We start from the raw sequence: 20,996 nt of genomic DNA, 5'->3' as shown, positions 1-20,996 counted from the left end.
TTCTCTATTTTCGCTGGGCCAGCAACGGAATGGCTACCTGGGCCCCGTAGCACGTAAAAGCAAGGGCGCGCGTACTGCAAAAGGATTTCAGATACATACGCAGGGAGGACGTTTTATTACAGTTTTCATCCGCAGATTAGCCCCTTTGGAACCATCGATACTCGATTCAGGACCTTTATAGCCCCCCATAAAAGTATCTATTTGGTGTTTTCGACTGGACCGACTGGACCGAGCGACTCGAACAAAAAGGTATCCCCGTTCATCCCCGGAATTTCTCGGTATACGTGAAACGTTGTTACGTCTCGGGGTCCAATTACGCACGGGTTGCCGACCCGACAACGTACCCTCTCACAATTCCAAAACACGATGCCGCGCATCCCTTTCTTTTCATTTTTATCTTCCTTCAGGATCCTGATTTCCACCGTTCACGTAGCGACCACGGAGAACGTTAAATGAACGTCCAACGCCAAGCCGCCCCTTGTGGTCACTTGTACGAGGTTCGAAGATGGAGGAACCACCTCTTTTTGACTTCTTTGTTGGAAATTTTAGTTTACACCGTTTCTTCCCGGTCGATTTCGTGTGTACGACATCGTAAATCACAGATATGGGAACAAAGAAGAAGTTACGAGTGATATTGTGATATTCAGAGTAGGTACTCTGAAAATGGTTGATTTGAAGAAGTTTGATTGCCATGGCGACATCACTGCGAGGGTTATTTTGGTATGTTTTCAGAGTACTTGGTAGGTATATGTTAGAGTAGAGTAAAAATATATCTATAATATAACATACGAATTATAGTATATCAAGTTAAGTATGTTGAAGTAGATATATCTACTTAGATATATATTATAGAATGTTTAGTGTGTGTGTATACTTTTTGATAATATAATAAATTATGTTATAAAATATACAAAATATTCTAACATTCAGATTTTTTTATGTTTCTTGAAGTATTTCAAAATATCTGAATGTAAAATAGAATACGCTAATAAAACTAAAGAAAAATCTGCTGAACTATTGTCTAGTGTAGAAATTATATGTACTATATCAGGATGAATAGATATAAATTCAGAATAATTGTATATTAAATAATTTTAATGTACAATAATATATTTACCATAGTACTTATATTCCTTTGCATATTTTTATATTCTTTAATTAAGTATTCTGCAAACAGGAGAAACCACAAGCGACAAATTTGAAAAGCATTTCTCTACCAAACGTCTGATAAAATCAAAGCAAACAGAATAACAAGAGTGGATGAAAAAAAATATAGCCATTAGATAAAGAAGAAAAACAAGAAAATGAAGAAAATAACAAAAAGGAACGAAAGGAGAAAAATAATTGAAATCAGAGAGGTTTAAAAAAGTAACCAAAAAGAAAAAGGGAAAACAAGGGAGAAAAATACAGAGAGATGATATATAAAAGAAAAAATAAAGAGAGACTCTATAGATGAAAAAGTAAGCACGAAATAAGAGCAAGAAATACAAGAAAAGAAGATATGAGGAGAAACAAAAGATGGAAAAGGAGAAAAACAAGATAAAAGAAAGGAGGGGGAGGAAGTGGAAGATCGAGAGCAGAGGATGGTGGAACTCGGTTGCGTGCAAGCAGGGGTTGCTTTCAGGGGATGAAGAGGGGCTGGGGTCGGACATCGATCTGGTAGTTAAGTTCAGGGCTCCCACGGGACTCGTTGCCACCTTCGCAGCTTCGTCTCCTCTTGCTTTATTTGCGCCGATCTCTCTGTGTGTATCCCGTGGATACACGCTGGCATCGGTTACCGTTTGGCCGTTCGCATAAACCGCATTACATGTTTTTATGTTCGTATTTATGTACGATCTAACGAGAGCCATTCGAGCGGCCGTCGCGGTGACAAACCGGAAAACTTTTCCGCCGCTGGTATCGCAAACAAATCGCGAGATCGTAAACGCTACGTTACCATTCCACGGATTTAATCGTCGCCGTGTTTCACCGTTGAATTTTAGTGGAATTCTAGCTGTTATATCGGTCCTTGACGATTTGTAGGAATTAAAGAAGCGGCTATTAACCTGTCGGCTCATTAAACATGGATGGTGTTCGATAGATTTAATAGAACCCGACATTTGGATTTCAGCATTTGCCGTTGAAGACACATTGTCGATACGTGATGATTTCGGTTTTAATTTATGTCATTAGACTCTGTTAATTTTAGTGTTCGATAGTATCGGAATATCTAAGGATCTAATAGAAAGAATTTACGTGGTGTTTTTAAATAGAGTCTTCACTTTTTAATTCTTTCCTTTGATTAATGATTTCTTGAGTTTTCTATTATATTCATTAAGGCGAGATTTAAATAACAGCCATCTTTGTGCTAGGAAATTTGTAATTCGTACATATCCATCATTATCTTAGTAACTATACCAAAATGGTTGTGAATTCCATTCAGAGTTTATGTTTCTGCAGGCTAGGGGTTTTAATTAGGTTTCGATTTAGGGTTGGAATGAAATAAACAATGTGGTTACTAAACATAAGACCGTGTATTTTGAAATTTGCAATGCGATCACATATCAGAATAATACTAGGATTAACGATCGTGTAACATTCATAGTATCGATGTTATCAATTACTACAATAATAACTTACGAATTGCGATGCTTATGTATATGTACACATAATTCACGTGAGATTTTCTAATATTGCGTTACGATCGTTTCTTTCTCGTTCACATCCATACACGTTTTACAGTAAAATCATAATTGCTGATTATGGGTTGGCAAACGCTCTCAAGGCACACGGCACGTAAAACACCGGCATTTTCTTTTTTCTGTCTTCGAAAACAACGTCGTCGTTCATTTATATTTTATTGTCGTTAAAAATTCGAAATCTTCGTGATCGAAGAACCTAACGTCGAAGAGTATAGCAGTAGGGCCACATAAAAAATGGCGTTAACGCGTCAAGAAAGGGAGAAAGGGGGAATAGAGAGGAAGAACGGTAATAAAAGTTGAGGATTAAAATCGGTACGATCAAGAAACTTGCATAACAGCGGCGCACTTCTATCCTTCTGGTCTTTCTAAGGCATACTTTACGTATATTTTCGTTCCTCCAAGCACGATCTAAAACACGTATGTATATAGAAGCAATCTCGCACTTTCCCCACGAGGCGATTTCAACGACCATTTGGGAAAAAAGAAAGAAAAGAAAGAGACAAGAAAGAAAAATACCGCGTTTATTGCATCTACTACATTTCCAAGCCTCGATCTCACGACTCTACGTAGAACGTGATTTCGAGCTATTTCTCAACGAAGCTAAGCTAATGTAACGCGTTGGTTGCACAATTTCCCTTCGAACTCTTGTATATACACACGTCGAAATTGGTAATGGCGGAACGGTGCAGCGACCGGATGGCAATAAAATTAATTTTCGTGAATTATACATCACTGAAAAAAGGAATAGCAGTTGAAACGGTGTTCGACGTGCTATTACTTTTCTACATGGATCATTCTGGAAAATTCGCATTTCCCATTCGTCTACGAATATATCCATCATATTGCGCCCGCGCAACTCTAGCATAATGGGGCTCTCAAACGAGGGGATGATTTTCCAAACGTTTCAAAACGAATCGCGAAAACAAAATCGATCTCGTTTAGTGTAAAAGCTTAAATTGCGAATGAGTCGACTGATAAATTAATCAATTATCGTAAAGGAAATGTTACGCTCGATTCCGTGTAAAAGCATGCTCGACCTTTGCCTCCGCGTTACATGAAAAATCGATACAACCTTGCAGATACCTCGAAGCTTGTAATTCACGAAGGTGTTAATTTTGCCGTCGCGATTAATTAACGTGTGAACACTTGAATCGTGTGCCACCATTGCTCCATTACCTTCCTTTTTCTCTATTCGTATATCCTTTGCTGAGCTGACGATTACTCGAAGATTGAAAAAAATGAAATTGCAAAAGCGATTAATTTCTCTACAACGAAGATTTATACGTACAAAACCAACCGTGACTGTACAAATCAACGAAACGAAGAATCTCTTTTTATCACCAAATTAGAATTACGTGGAAACGTTGCGTCGAATCGTGCTGTTGTCATTAAGCGAAGAAACGAAAATTAAAGCGAGTAATTGAAGGAAAAAGGTCGATTCGCACGAATTTCGTGGTTGTTTCACACACGAAACGCGATCGCAGTTTGGTTTTCTTATATTTCTTTATTCTAAGTTCATTAAAGGACCATGAGTGTATTAATGCAGTACCAAGGGGTTCCAGCGTCATAATCTTTATTCTATTTACAATTCATAACGGAGATATCGTGTTTCCATTATTCATAATGTTATTTTCGAAAGTCTTCCGAAAATATTGCAACGATATTATAATAATATTACCAACTCTTTTGAGCCGAGATAAATGAAACGAAGCGGGGATGAGATCTATCTCGTTTTACGCGTACTTTTTTTTCTTTTTTTCTTTTTAATCTTTTAATACCGATAGAATGTGAATATGTAAAATATGAAAGATCATCTGATCCTATCAATTGTCATCGAAAAGAGTTCTCTCGTTGGGAAACGTTTAAAAAGCTTAAAAACTATATTTACAATAAAAGTTCAACCGCATGGACGCGCGTGGAAGTAAAATTCGTAACTGTCAGTTTTTGATAAACATTTAGTGATGGAGAAAAAAACAACAATGATTGCGTACATCGAAAAAAAGAGAAAAAAATTAGAATTAACATCGGACATCTTAACTCGCCTAATTTGTACACGTTATGCTTTTAAAAAATATATATATAAAACAGTCTGCTATGGCGCCCCCTTGGAACGCACCAATGCTAAAACCTTAACCGAAGAGAATATATATATATATATACATATAAAAGAATAATATATATATATATATTTTCTGCTTGCCACCTTTTTTCTTCATCTCCTTTAAAAATCTAACTTAATGCAACATTAAACTGACCCACGTTAAACATTCTCCTTCAACGCAACCACTCGATACAAATAGTGAGACTCGTGGTTTAAGGCAAAGATTGCACGTTTTTCCCCCCTTCTATTCGTCTTCGTAAGATATCCAAATATCCGATTGTCATACGACGATCTGCGAACTCGTCCTTTGAAGTTTTAGTCGTATCTTTCATTTTGAACAAATTTTACAGAGAAATTTCAATGATATTGTTTGGAAAAACAAAGAAGACCAGAAACAGCAATTCGAATACTACCTCTAGATACTCCGCAAAGTTGCCACAAGGAAGATCCCGTACGACGTTCTCAGGGATGAGACGAAAAGGGAAATATTACGATATTATATTACAAAGCAAAATTCAGAACTTTGTTCTACCGACATCGAGAATAATACTGTGCATAAAAATGAAGGGGTACCGTAGGCACGGGGTGCGCGGACTACCGGACGCGTGGCCGCCGCCATCGTGAATTCCTCCGCGGCTCGGCACGCAAGAGTAACGAAGAATGCTAACAAACGATCCCAACAGATACCCGAAAAGAAGATGAAAATCTTCCGTCTCCACGCGCAGTCACCGTTGGACGGACAAGTACAGATTCCAGTCTTGACAATCCGTTAAACGAAGACCATCGTTCCACGTATCAGTCGTCATCCGTAAAACTAAACCGGGGCGAACGCGAAAATTCCTAACTACCCATCACTGTTTCTCTAACATTCTTTTTCTTGTCCACAGGTAAACACATGGACGATGATGGAAGAAAATCGCGAACGTTCCCTGTTCAATATATCCTATATCACGAACTCCAAGTTTTGGAATCATCGGACTCCAAGAATATCACGATCAAGCCCGTTCTGGTCGCGAATGATGAAGAGGATCACGCGCGATGTACGATTTCGTCGCGACGATCTATGGCGTGTCACTCGCTGTTCAATGGTCTTCTTCTTGCGATCACGGACGAAGAGAGAGGTTGCGAGGTCAGCCATGACTGGACCAAGTTTCGGCGACCGGTTCCTCAGGTCACAAGCCGAGCACAGTGTGAGGATGAGCGTGCGGATGAAGAGAAGCGGGCGCGTGGCCCAACGCCAACGCATGAGGCGGATGGCCCAGGGCCAGAGGCGGCGAGCTACCATTGTGCATCAAACCACCCAGCATTCCACCCATTCCTCCGAGTGTCAGGCTGGCCATTGCACCGTCCGACTTGGAGTCTTTCTGCTCCAGCTCCTCCCGCTTCTTGTCCTGCTTCCGTTGTTTCGCCCGTCGGTTTTGGAACCAGATTTTCACCTGCAACAAAGGTGTACACGAAACGTTCTCTTTACGGATTACGACTTCTGGGAAGATAAATTAGAATAATATAGCTGCGACTAAATATGTCTAACATATCGCGGATGTTTTGCGCGCTGTCAAAAGGGTTTTAGGGACGAAGAAAGAGAATTTTGAAATATTTTTGGTAAAGGAAAGCAATAGGCAATAATTTTCCAGTCCTGATTAGAATTTGCTAATTATTTCGGGCTTCTAAAAGGTATATGGACTGTTTGATAGCTTGCTTTATATTAGGACGTAGAATGGCTAGTTGTTAATAATCGCTGATTTGAAGATTAATTAACCCTTTGCGTACGGGACCTATCATGGAGCAATGCCACGATAGGCATATCAAATTACCAGTGCACATTTCTGCTTAGTCGCTATTTTCGATGATAGCACTCCAAGATGTCAAATTCTAGACATACGTGGCCATAGCGATCAGTTGTTTTGGCCAAATTGATAGTTTACGCAGAACGCATATATACGGCCGTAGTCCCAAAGGGTTAATGTTACAATATCTCGACGCTATAAATAATTATATATACATAAAGTCATCCGGTAATATCAAGACTATAAATAATTAACTGTAACAGATTTCGGAGGAATCGTAAAGCAAACGATTAATTCGTAAAAAGGCAATAGAAGGCAATACTACTAATTGTTTAATTTGTTATTCACATAAATTTACTTATAACGGTATTTCTTATTAACGCCGTCGTTAACTGTTATATTAATATTTGTCGCGATCAGTTATTCGCGTATCATCGCTCACTTGTTCGAGTATTCATTGCCTAAAATCTCGAAAGTAATTAATTTTTGCAAGTTGTGTTTCATCTTAACATGGTACCGTTATTTTTGTAGATTACTCACCTGTCGTTCAGAGAGCGCAAGATTGGCTGCAAGCTCAGACTTACGATTCATCGTGATGTAACGATTGTAATGGAACTCCTTCTCAAGCTCCAACCTCTGGTGATCTGTGTAGACCACTCTGTATTTGTCTTTTGTTCGGGTCTTTCCTGAAAAAAAGAGAAGACCAAGATAACGGCCGACATTATTACACGTTTAATATCTGCTTCCCTAATTCTCTTGTCAATACCGCGTTTAACGAAGATAACGCTTTTCACGATCTCGACCGTAGACACATCTCGAGATTTAAGAAACGTTCGAGGCACACCGCCAACGATTGAATCTATAATAACGATAAATCACGACGGCGCGACCGAATCGAGAAACGAATACCAGTGGCACTCGAAGTCCCTCCAGTTACCATTCGAAACACCACGTCCTCCAATCACCGACAGGACCAACTCTGATGTATCTCTGACCCTATCAAATTAATTTCAAACTTATCGATAGAAGCGAAGAAGCGAATCTACGAGAATAACTTTCGATAACCGGATTAACCTGCATCGATTAAAAACTTTACGAGGAATGTTACTTTACGCGGACTGGTTTAAGTTCCAGGGAATGAAAGTTTACGCGGGAAGACGAAAAGGAATCGGCACGGAATATTTTGCAGTGGATAACGAGCGACAGTGGAGCTCGAGAAAATGGCAAAAAAGGAGCCGACATGGCGTCGGTGTTGGTGTGAATTCAACGTGGCATTCGAAACGATTATACCGTAGTACGAAATACAAAATGAGAAGGAACTGAACGAAGCGAAAGAGAGCGAGAGAGAGATCGTGGAAGGGAACGGGACGGAACGGGAGAAAGGAAAACGATTAGATAAGGCCCAGCCGGCGAGATCAAAGGCGTGCACGTTAATCCACCACTCCTCGATAACAGTGCTCGAGGCCTTCGAGACATCACGAATAAGCTTCGACCTTAGACTTTTCGATGGTATATAGCGGATCCAACATGGCTGGCACGAAATCGTCGGGATTACCGAGAGCTCGTGCCAAAGAGAAATCGATTTCTACCAAGAGGACAGTCCTTGATGAACTCGCGATAAATTCGTGTTTCGCTTCACGATGGAAGAAGATGTCGAGGCACGTTGGAAAATCGTGATTTGACTATTCGGGTGAACGGGACTTGCGAGATACAAAGGTATCGTGTCTGTTCAAATATTAGAACAATATATTATGGCACGTCGAATTTCGAGTCTTGCTCAGATTGCGGTCGATCGTTATCGCGAGCATTTCTGATTTTTCGCAGGGACGATTATGCTGGAATGAAACGGCCGTTGTTGCGAATATAAAATGCGTTTTGTCGAGTACTCGCGGACGTTGTGCGGAAATTACGTCTCGGGCAAGTATTTCCAATATTTTACTACCTTTCTTCGACAACGAGGAATTCTTTTTAAACGCAGAATTGAAAATTGTAATAACGTTTCTTCAGAGTAATTTCATTTTGCAACGATCATGCTTATAATTACGCCAGCAATTATATTATACTAATCGTTTAAGGGTGGTACTGGTTACAGTCGTAGCATAAATAATTAAATACAAACAATTCGAAGGAGAATTTTGTTCCGTACATACGTGCATACTTTTCAAAGATGGAATTAGAGATTTCGCTATTCTTCTTCCATCGAATAAAATTTATAGTAATTTATGCTTCCCAATGGAAACTATTTACGTTTCACGAAATAAATTTCACTTGGGTGTAGAATGGAATTACATCGTTGAAAAGTTAATCTGTAAATCATAGTGATCCTCCATAATAAACACTGAACGCGCAAACATTAAAGTCACAAATTTTTCCGCAGAATTGGGAAAACAAAAAGACACGGTATTAATTTTTACAAATCGACGAATCTCCGACGAACGCAAATAAGAAGGAAGAGTCAGCAGCACGACGTTCAGGTATCGTTTCGTTTTCGACACGTATTGTTCGGGACCGCAAATATTTGCCATGTTAAGCATAATCGTCGTTGAAGCCCGATGCACGTAAACAAACATAAAAGATCATTAAATCTTATCGACAGACATTTTATCTTTGGAGATTGTCATCGAAACAGAAAAAGAAAAAAATTCCAAACCCTACACGGCATTAGTTTAATTGCGACGGATCTTCCTACGCACTTTTGCCAAGATTTCGTGAATCTTTGCTTGCAACGTGTCTTGACACTTCTTTAATATGGTACACTCAGGAGGCCACGATAAAATTTCCATTATTCTTACGATACAATAATGAATTATCGAACGATATGACAGAACAAGAATGATGCAAATGATTAATATTCGAAAATCGATTAGAATGAAGCAAATATAAATTAAAAGATATACGTACACTGGTAACCACCATGGCCCCACTGAGCAGACAAGCGCCGGTCACTGATCATCAGCATGACAGTCAACGTGTTAAATCACGTATTTTACACGTTAGGAATGCAATACGAGGAACGGAGAGATTAACAAAAATGCGAAAGAGTAAAATGGAGGAAATAGAAGAGGAAATCTGTCGTACAACGTGGAATTCATCTGCGGTGGATCATAAACCGATTGCTTCGCGACGATCCGATTTTTAACCGTCAAACTTGTACCTCTTCAACTTTTACATCCGAAAAAGTCTATCGGGATCCCAGAGGAGAGCGTTGTTTGAAGGGGAGAACGGTCGGTTTTTCGATGTAAGAACCGCGTAGTTGTGTGAGTCGGCAAGGATTACCGTCGGCCTTTTTCATCTCTCTGATATCGGAACTCGCACCTACGATTATCCGACCGGTCCTTGTCAACACTCGATCTGCTGGTGCTCTGAATAGCGTAATTGTTACACCAGGTCAGTCAAGATAATTTTATTTCACGCATTATATTCGGCTTCGCACTGACATATTTCTTGCAAATTCAATGTGCTCGCGATACCATTCGTCTTATATTCGATGCTATTTTCAACGCAGAGCTTAATTAATTCTTAATCAATTTCTACGTTTAAAAATCCTATATTTTTATCTCGCGTCTTGCAAAATGGCCAGATTTTTGGTAAACGTGAAGCAACATTGGGTCTGAGAAAATTCTGAAATTTCTGCAAGACAAAGCTTTGGCTTGAAGACTTCACTCCTTGGGGCACGCTGAGATTAAAAGGGTCCTACCTTTTTGATGCACCGTAATGCATGCTGGGACATTTCTAGTCTCATCCTGAAATATTGCAATAGCTGCACGCGCATAGGTTTATATTTCTTATTCCTTATTTACGTAAAGCAGTTAGTAATACTGTCAGCAAATGTTATAAATGTATTCGCTCGTGTTGGCAGCATTCATCATGCCAGTACAGTTCATCGATTGTTGCAAGCGCAAGGTTTATTACGACAATCTTTTTCCCCTGGTTTTATTCTTTTACATGACGTGATTTCTTTATTAGTAAACATATACCAATTTTGTTTCACTTGAAACGCGATGAAATTTCTATGCAACGTGGGTTTATTCGATCATCTGAAATCCTGTGCCGCAAAGAGTTAACCCTTTGCACTCGAGAGGTGACTTACAGTCACCATTTCATAAAATTTGGAAGATCGATATTAATTAATATATCAAATTTAATGCAATGTAACAGTGTGCGAGGTATCGAAATCAAATAATTCTACAATTCTATTATTATACAATACTTTATTTACTGCTCGAAAAAGTATCATCAGTTTTTTAATAGAGAATCTTTGATTTTCTACTCTTCTCTGACCAAAAAATTGTCTAGTGCAAAGGGTTAATAGTACAATACGTCGAATACCGTTCTTTTATTTAAAGAAATTTTTTTTTACTGCTCGAAAAAGTATCGTCAGTTTTTTAATAGAGAATCTTTGATTTTCTACTCTTCTCTGACCAAAAAATTGTCGAGTGCAAAGGGTTAATAGTACAATACGTCGAATACCGTTCTTTTATTTAAAGAAATTTTGATACAGGGAAATATTGAACATGCTGTAGGCTGTTGATCGTTATGGAATTATTTTTTATCCAAACAATTCCCAAAAATTACGTAACCCGTATGTTACGTTGTTCTTGCAAGAAGTTCTCCATTGTTCGATAAGGGAAAACAACGTGAACCGTGGAATGTAAATCGTGAGCACGGTGTAGCACAAATGGAAGAATTTGAGCATCACGCACAGACGTGTCGTGCGATATTTGTCTAGAGATTACAAAGGAACTTCTTTCGAAATGCCCGCCTACCTTTGATCAAGCGTTACACGCACTCCGTTGCTGACTTTAGTCTCGTTCGAATTCACCGTTAAATCAACCCCGACTAATTATTCCTACCGTACAAAATTCCTCGCCACGTGTTTACCATTGGCCACGAACTTTGCTTTAATCGAGCGAATCCGCGTCAGGATTCCGACCTTCCACCTTGCTATTTCGATAGAGCAAGAGGGAGAAATATTTTGCGTACGATCCGGCGGAAATGCGAGACGAGAAGAGAGGCGTGTAAGGGAGCAAAGAAACAGGACTCCTGGGGCTCGTTGCCACCCCATTATAGCGTTTGCTCTTCCATTTCGCTATGCGAAATGGTGAAAGCGCGTGCCCCGCTTTTCCTGTCGCTCTCCAGCGACGTTCTCCACTTCTCTGGCCACCCTCTCATCCGCCACCCCCACACCCCTGCTCTAACCGATGCTTTAACCGATGCTTCTGGGCCCGCACGGGTGCCATTCGTCAGTGGCATCACAATTACCTCTATTGTGCCGTGCTACATTTGTATATTGCATATCAAGTGTCCTCTGCGAGATTAGCCAGAAACTGCTCCGTCGATTAACCTTGTCGTGTGTGAGATTCTTCGTTAGTCCAGTTAGTATAGTTTCTCACACGTATTTGAATTAGGTTATCGTGCGTGGATTATATCGCGTTGGTTTTTCGGTTTAATTTTGCTGGATTTATAGAAATTCGTTAACTCTTTGTTTCGCTATTTTATTACTCGGTTATTGGCTATCTTTATAGTTGATTTTTAAGATATTTATCTATACTTGGTGTGTTTTGAATAATAAGCTAGCGCGGATTTATTTTTATTGCTAATTGTTTGATGATTATTCTATATTCGATGCAACTTTATCTGTGCAACTTATTCCTTGCAAGATAAATATTGAAGCCTGTTTATAAACATCTACCACGTATAGATTACACAGAAGTTCGAACAGCTGATAGAAGATTGCAACTATCTTCGAAGAACACTAGATGTGAGTTGCACGAAGAATAAAAGGCTACGGAAAATTATAACCATCGAATAACCTTAAACGAACTGCACCTAAGATAAAATCACATGGCGAAAGGATACAATAGTCCTCGAATAATACCATAGATATTTAGTGATCGTAGAGAAGGAAAATTTGCAACAATATTTCGAGCAATAGAAAACCTATTATCCACAATAGACTCGTAGGATGTCAACGTCTGAAAGCGGCAATCACCCATGATAATGCACTTAGAATTCCTTGACACACATGTCATTCTTTTCGCAACGCGAAAATCCCGATTAAAGACTAAAACGCAATATACCTAGTTTTATGAATCGTAGAAATCGTTATCAGGCTGCAACTAAACGATGCTACGCGATATTTATCTCCGATAGCGGCATTTACGCGTGTCGACGTGATACCATAGAGACAAGGCGTTTGCAAAAATCTCATCCTACTTATCCGATGAATTTAATTGCATCGCAATCTCGAGAGATTTTACGCGTGCTTCGTAGTTAGCGGAGTATTCACGACGCGTTTCGACGTCTGGACAGGAGACAGGTCGAAATTCGGCTTTATTGGACAGCTTAGCGAAACGGTCGGCGACGAACCGGAAACAATGCATACCTAGACGATCGAGGTAAAAGGAACAACGTTACCCTCGAATCGAAATTTCCTGCATTCTCTGTATACACGCGGTGTGAGCTAGGTACCCGGAAAAGTCCCAGTCCAGGACCCTCATCTGATTATTATATTACCGTGCGACACTGTAGAGTTTAATAGTCGGTCCTGGAGTTGTGGGCAAAACCGAGCGAAATAATGTAAAAGGGTCGGAATAAACGAAGGAACGAGCCACTCGATCCCGTTTACTGGAAACAGAGGCGTTTTTCTCTTGAAGAAATTCAGGCACACGAATGGGCAAGTGGAAGCACCCCCCGTGGACTTCAGCAGACAACCAGTTTAATTAACCTTTATTGTTGGCAAAACAAACCGTTGGAAAAAGTTTTACAACATAATTGTAGAGCGTCTCTGAATGAACCCGACATTCCTTCTTATTCACGCGACAAAATTATTTAAATATTCTTAAACCAAATTGGACCTCTCGAGTGCGTTCATCGTACCTACGATATTAACACATTGTGTACCGAGCTTTCTCGTTTTTCACGCGCCATCTGTTATGAACACCTTAGATGTCAACACACTGTGTGGTCCCTTGTGTGTGTCTCGCAGATTTCTATGAGATACGCAATGTGTTAAATTTGCATGAATCGGATTCTTGTGGAAGATGCCTTAATATTCGTTAATAAAAGTGGAATGTAAAACGTAGAGGACATAATGACGTCAAGTACGAGGTTATTTAATTCGTGAAAATGTAAGCAGATAGCGCTACTTTAGAATACCTTAGACTGGCCGCCAATTTGAAGAGGAATACGAGAATTTGAGAATTTCCAAATGAAGTTCAGCGTAAATAAAACAAAATTCTCGTAATATACCAAAATATATGACAAATGTTTTCGCAAACGGACTGAAACTGTCAGAGAAAGAGCAGAAGTTCTTAATAACCACTAACTTATTCGCGACACTGAATATATAATTGCATTACTGGGATCACAGAGACATCAAACACTCGATACAAATGGAAATATTGCAAGCTATGAAAATTGACCAGAGAATTTCCAACGCTTTGTTAACCAATTTCAAGAAGAAAAATACCAAGCTTCTTTACAACTAAACAACGATCAAAACGAAATGCCGGGGAAGGAAAATAGTTGGTCCATGACCAAGACCATCGCGCTACAACCCTCTCAGCTTCGATCACGATCACCTTCTCGCGATGCGAGCAAAATGGCGCCAGTAATAAAATCCGGAGAAATCGCGTGCCGCCATCGCGAAGAGTCGAGCAAACGCGGTCGTTCCGAAGGAACACACCGACTAATAAAAATGAAAAATTAAGAGGAAAAATCGCACACCGACAGGAATACGCGAATACGCGGCTCTCGAAATTATAATACGTATTCTGAATCATGCAAGAGCCGTCTTTATACGAGGCAGCGGCTGCCTGCAATATAACCATAAAATGCAGATAATAGCCGCTAGAAGGTATTGAAGGGTCGCACGGTTGTGAAACGGTAGAAGAAAGAGGAGGACGGGGTGAAATTGAGCAGCAGGAAGGAACAGGCCGAGAGAAGAGCCTTCGATGTTCGTTCTTCGGTGTCTTCACGATTATTCCATAACGCGTTACCACCGATGGTTGTCCGTATAGTTAGAAGTGAGGACGTCTAGCGAGCTTCCGTAGGCTACTCAAAGGGGTTTCAGAATGGGAAGTTGCGTACAACGAGAGGTTGATGGATGCGAGATGTTGGAAGCTTGGAGAATCGAAGATTAACATTCGGTCATTTTTGTAGATTTTTCATACGATGGATTGGACTGGAATTTTCGTTCGATGACGAATTGGCCGAGTCTCGAATACTCGGGTCTATTGTTGGCTGAATATCGTCGGCTGGCATCATGCAACTACTTTTCACGACGAGAAGCAATGCGTTGAATATTACAATTGTCACAGGGAACATTTGTAGCATTTATGCAAACATTTAACATGCAGAAATTTCATTATCGATACTCGCACCGACGATTAAGTTCATACGAAACATGCTAAATTTCGAATAAAACGCGAAATGGAGAACCGAAAATCGCGTAATATGACATTTGCATACTTCACATGCAAAAAAATCGAATAATCTATGGCCACATATATATGTACGAATAGCAACAAAATAACATAGGTTTTAATAATCGAACGATAATGGTTGTTATCGTACCAAGGCCGTCAATGGTGCAGAACTCGTGAATCGCTGAACCTGCACTTGCGTTGCAGTTTGCAGTTATGTTGCATGCTGCAACAGTAGAAAATACATGACTGCTTAATTAGAGAATTTTTCTTCCTCGTTTTGACTTTCGCTTTCACGCCTAGTCCTCGATATTTATTCGATAATGCTAGAAAACAGTATCTGAAATATTTTTCTTTAAAAGGTACACATTTCCAATAATCATTATATAACAATCATTTTGCATTCCAAATCATCCTGGATCATTCTGGATCCTTTCAAAGTTCAAAAGGTTAAATATCAGTAATATCCCTTTCTCAATTTTCTAACAATATCTTAGCCTCCCCTTATCTTTCGATTTTCCACAGTCACCACCATATTTCTTTCAAGAATTCGAAATTACATCAGAATTTTCCAAGCCATAAATCTCCCCCGTTGTACGTATACTACGTAACACGAAGCTCAAACGATAAACTGTACACGAGGAATTAGCACACGCCCGAAAGGCTTACCGAAACAATTAACATCCGCGTAAATCAGGAAATATGTGTACCAATCTGATCCTATGAATCTATAATCTTCCTTACGACGAAGATTCACCTGGACGTCGACCGTCCCGACACGAAATGGTAAATTTTCCAAAGAGACGAAGCACTTTCGTTGAGGATGACTCGAGATCGTGACAGGAACGGGTAGCGTTCCCGGTTTCGTGGGTCCGGTTGAAAATCGAGGCGACAGCAAGAGGACGGAGATTATCTCACAAATATTTGAGAGCAATTAGATGTTTGCTCGTCTGTTACCGTGTTTACATTGTTCCCCGTATCTAGACCGCAGAGACGTGTTTATAGCCGAGCACGATGTGCGCCAAGTCCTCCACGGTTGTTTCTTAAAAATCTTTTTCGTCTACCATTCCACTGATCGAAGTAAGCTTCGCTATGGTCCATACGAATTGTCTTTTGCTTAGAAAATTTACATAGGATTTTGCAAATTTTCTCTACTAGAAATTTCAAAATTTCCTTCACTTTTATCTCAAATCTCTGTGAAAAATTTTTCATTACTATTAACCCTTTACACTCGACGACTTTTTCGTTACAGAAAAATAGTAATTCGAAGACTTTCTGTCATAGAGTCGACGAAATTTTTAAAATGGTAAATGAGAAATCATATGCAAATTAAGACGCAGAATTATTTTTCTTCCACATTTCACACTTTTTAAAATGGTAAATGAGAAATCATATGCAAATTAAGACGTAGAATTATTTTTCGTCGACATTTCACATATCGTTAGGTAATTTTATATTTGATATATTAATCAACGTCGATCTTTAGAATTTGATTAAATGGTGACTGAGAGTCACCTCTCGAGTGCAAGGGGTTAATATCATTCGCGTTTGGTAATTTAGCCATGTGTTTGTGCAAAATGTTTCGTTGAATAACATTTTGGATACAGCTTTTTACTTCGATCAACGAATATTTGTGAACAAATGTGGCATAAAATTTCTATTTCGTTATATAATATTTAAATTTTTCTACTTATATTTTTATAATTGTAATATTTTTATACAGAAACGGATAGATTGGTCAGAAAAATGATCTCGCACGGGGTTAATCCTGTTTGCAAAGGTATGTTCTCTGTGTATAGAGTTTAGCTAAAAATGCTGTAAAATTATTAAGGATCTGTTAGTTCGAAACGATAACTACCCGTATAAATGTAACAAATTCGCGTGATATATACGTATTCTACTATGATTTTACAAGTAATCTTGTACGAATAATGGGAAGCGTGTCCTCGAACATCAGTGATTGTAAACATACAGGTCAGGCTTCTTCGTCATTAATCTTCAATGAAGAAACATCAATTGATTCCCAATCAATACATATGGTATAATAACATGAAATATATTCGTAATTGTAGAAACTATTTGATTTTGTGCTACCATTTGTTCACAAATAGCTACGATTTCCGAAGAAGATATAAAGGTATAAAAATATAAAAATATAAAAATAAAAATTCGTATCGCAATTATAACAGAATGTCAACTTTCGAGGTAACACTTTAAATATCATAGAAGACTCTTTACAGTAACATTTGAAATTTCGTTTCTCGTTACATCGAATTTACCTTCTATCGTATATTACAAAATTATCGTGAGGCTAAACTCACTATTCGTAACATGACCTATAATTTACGCTATTCGAAATTATACGCACCACTGTACAAGGATATATTTCGCACCGTAAATACCGTTTATGTTGATACAGAGAGCCAACGTCTTAGGATATCGCATTATCGTTCTAACTTTGAACTCCGAATTTTAGTGCCAGATTACTAGGTAATTACCCGAGCTAAATCGGTATTATATACTTATAATTGAATCGTTTCTTTGTCAGACTACTCGTGAATGAATGGTTAAAAGGAACCACGATGATGAGCAAAGATAGAATCTAACGAAAAGCTTCGCGACGATGATCGACGCTCCATTAACGCGGAACCTTATCGGTATTAGCGAGAAATGTTTTAATTCGTCTCATCTATCACGCGAGTTATATCGTTTACTTTAATACGGGCAATTAGGACGTCGAACGAGGCAATGTAAAGACAAATCACGACGCGAGAGAGCTCGGGGATCGATCGTATAAATTATCGATGTACTTCACGATCGAGGAGACATGGAACTTCCGATAGATCTTCTTTTAAAAATTACAAAATTTCAAACTGCTCTTTCTAAAGCTCTTCCTAGAAATGCTAAATCCCATTGAACGCGCGATTCGAAAACTCGTAAAGTATTATCAGCAATAATAACAATCCGTCGCATTAACATCGCCATCATTGGATCTGACACATCCTAAACGGCATTAAGATTTTAACGAATGACTTTGTAGAATCGCGTTATCTGTCGCTCCTTTTGTACATTGGTTGTCTGTATCGATTATTTTTCTCGAAATTCAGCAATGGTGATGTTCGTGCTCGTCATTGGCGAACAAAGGGATTATCCGTATCTCTACCCATTGAGTTTTGGTTACCTCGGTGTAATTAGTGGATTAAAGCTTAACCTTTCGTGACCCGTATATAGCACACCATTCTAGCTTTGACTGTAGGCAGAAATCAGTTTGAATACTCGATATATCGGGAAAGGAACCGTCATTGACGATCCAAGTGGTTTGGCTACCCTCGGACTAAATGGAAGATTTGCGTTGAAACTTTGGAACTTTGCTTCGAACGTTAAAATCTTCTATTTTAATCGATATTCCATATTTTTGGATAACAATAGAACGATTTCTCCATAGTAATTAAAAAAAGGTATTTCTAGGAATCATTTTAAAACGAAACAGGTATAAGACATTTACATCTACTTAATATCGAAAAGAGTTGAACAAAGTCGTACTAAGAAATGGAATCCGTAATATTTGTAATATTTATCGATACGAAAACAAAAGAAATTAACGTATCAGGTTACTGGACCATGGTTTTGTTCAATCCAGATCTCCCATTTAATTCCTTTTAAGTGGAAAGTTCAAGAAATTGCTACCACCCGTGTCAACAATCGTCACAAAGTCTCTTGCAATTAAATTTAATTCAACTCCCTTGTCCAAATTCCTCGATTATACTAGCCCAACCATAACGATCATTAGCCACACTAACCTGGATTCGGTTGAGTTTGGTACGACGTCTTCTTCATCCACTCGTACGGGCTCCTGATCTGCGTCGGTCTCATGGGCGTCGTATTATTGTTGTTATTGCTGTTGTTGTTATTATTATTAGGCGTGATGGTGTTGTTGTTGTTATTGGCCGGCGGCGTGGACGGAGTGCCAGGATTGCTGATCTCGCTTCCGCTGACAGTGATCGGCGGACTGGGCTCCCCAGCTCCGACCGCAGGATTCGTCTCGTCACCGCTCCAATCCGTCACGCCGGTCATCTGCGGCTGCTGATACGCCTGATGATGCTGATACTGCAGATGCGAGTAAGGGTGAACGTGAGGATGTGGCCAGCCGGGTATAACGTCCGTTGGGTCCAGGTACTGTTGAGGCCCAGCCGTTTGATGATGATGGGTGGCGTGCGAATGGCTGTGCGGATATCCGTACCAGTATTGCTGGCCACCGTCGGCAGGCGTGGCTGTCGCGTGTTGCTGCGCCTGTTGCGCCTGGCCATGTTGCTGGATCTGCTGCACCAGCGGTTGCTGGCCAGTCGGCTGCTGTTGCTGCCGGTACATGGCGAGCGGATTGTAGTAAGAGACCATACCGATGCTGCTAATGTCCGTCATCAGGTCGGCTGATCCCGTGCACCTGTCACGGCCACACGTCACTGTCGACGACCAAGTCGATGATCCTACGTCGAGGTTATCGAAGCCGCGCCAACACCGTGCTCTCTGCCACTGGCATGCGCGAAGGATGATGTAGATTTGGTTAACCGGGTGTCAAAGTGAACCGACGTCAACAGCTCGGCGAGTCTTCCATCGTGGGAAGCCAAGGTGTATCTAACTTGGAACTATGTTCGAGTTTCTTTCCTCGAAGAGTCTCGTCACTTGCACGGAAACACCAAAAACTAGGAAATCGAGCGTGTGGCGAACACTGGAGTCGAACAAAGATGGTCTCGCGGTAGCGAAACGGCGCGCACGCAACGTACGATCGAGGATTTCGTGCGTTCCTCGATTTCACGGGATTCGACTGCAGGATGTACGATAACGGCCGGTGACGTGTCGTGGATGTCCACGATGTTGTATCGACGACTGCTTGCTGGTCTGTGATTACCGAAGGGTGCGACCACGTTAAGACGTTGAGTCCGCCTACGGCCCGGTCTCCTCCCCACCACTTCCGCCGTTCAGCCAATCGGCGCACGGTTCTCCGCTAGTCGTCCGTAATGGCGTCCGACCAGTCTCCCGACGGCCAGAGATATCGCTGGCCGATAAAAAACGCGCGGAAGGCGGCACTCACGCCCCCGTAAACGCGATTCTCCTGTAAAAGACGCGAAATAGACAACATTTTTCGCACTTGTCGCATTTTACCAGCACTTGTTCGCGTTATGGAAATATATCCTATGTCTCTGTGTATTTACGCGACCCCTCGTATCAGTGGGGGAATTCTCGCGATCGGATGCACGCTAGAGAATCGAGACTATCGGACTTGGTCATGATTTTATCTCCACGGTAGCTGGATAATTCTATTTTTTCCCGTTTAATAATACTTTTCTATTGGTCGGAAATTATCTTTAAAGCGTAAATGATGGTATCGGTTAGGAATAAAGAGATTTAATTTAGCTACTTACTTCTTCAAAGTGTAATTCTTCTAAATACACTTCAAATTTCGCGAATTATCGTTACGGGTATTCCACAGTTTATGTTATATATTATTTATTATATTATTACGTCTATTTAAATATGTAATATGTAATTAATACGAATTGAATAACGAAAGTAATATTTACAATTATATACTTATTCGATTTCGTTTATATAGTCGCAGCATAGATTGAAATAATTCAGAAACATTTGCATTTCGATTAAATATCTGACATTTGGATAAGGAGCTATTATTACGTATTCCAATTATATTAGCTATTATATTATCTCATTTAATGGTATCTATAATTAGATACGTGCATCGAAATGGTATATTTTTGGTGCAAATCGGTGTACAGAAGCGGATCGTAATTTACATAGCTCATCGCGTTCATTGCACCAGACCAACGAATTGATGCGATACTTTATTGCGTGGTCGTAACAAAATCATACATAATTAAGAATGTATAACAATTATAAACTGCATCAGTCGAGTTCATAAATCACTCGGCCGCGGAAATGATTTAAAGCCAAAAACTTGAACTTGCCGTTGGTACAATTAAGATCG

The 20,996-nt window shown here is 39.8% G+C and overlaps 1 protein-coding gene across 1 annotated transcript; it reads right to left on the bottom strand.

Moving 5' to 3' along the window:
* Positions 1–5,842: 5,842 nt before the first annotated feature.
* cad (homeotic protein caudal) lies at positions 5,843–19,490 on the bottom strand. Its single transcript, XM_017904123.1, has 3 exons — positions 18,796–19,490; positions 7,110–7,255; positions 5,843–6,218 (listed from the first exon to the last, which is right to left on the bottom strand). Exons 1-3 carry the CDS (start codon positions 19,412–19,414, stop codon positions 5,955–5,957), a joined length of 1,029 nt encoding a protein of 342 aa, XP_017759612.1. The 5' UTR covers positions 19,415–19,490; the 3' UTR covers positions 5,843–5,954.
* Positions 19,491–20,996: the final 1,506 nt, after the last annotated feature.

Source organism: Eufriesea mexicana, unplaced genomic scaffold, assembly GCF_001483705.2.
Source record: "Eufriesea mexicana isolate 0111107269 unplaced genomic scaffold, ASM148370v2 scaffold2698, whole genome shotgun sequence".
Classification (NCBI taxonomy): Eukaryota; Metazoa; Arthropoda; class Insecta; order Hymenoptera; family Apidae; genus Eufriesea; species Eufriesea mexicana.
This window is presented reverse-complemented; position numbering and strand designations above follow the sequence as displayed.

Excerpts from the sequence above, each read along its gene's own strand:
- cad (XM_017904123.1), bottom strand. The coding sequence starts at position 19,414 with ATGACGGACATTAGCAGCATCGGTATGGTCTCTTACTACAATCCGCTC. Across the intron at positions 7,256-18,795 it reads CCAAACTCAACCGAATCCAG|GAAAGACCCGAACAAAAGAC; the intron begins GTTAGTGTGGCT and ends TCTTTTTTTCAG. Across the intron at positions 6,219-7,109 it reads TTGCGCTCTCTGAACGACAG|GTGAAAATCTGGTTCCAAAA; the intron begins GTGAGTAATCTA and ends CCTTTGTTGCAG.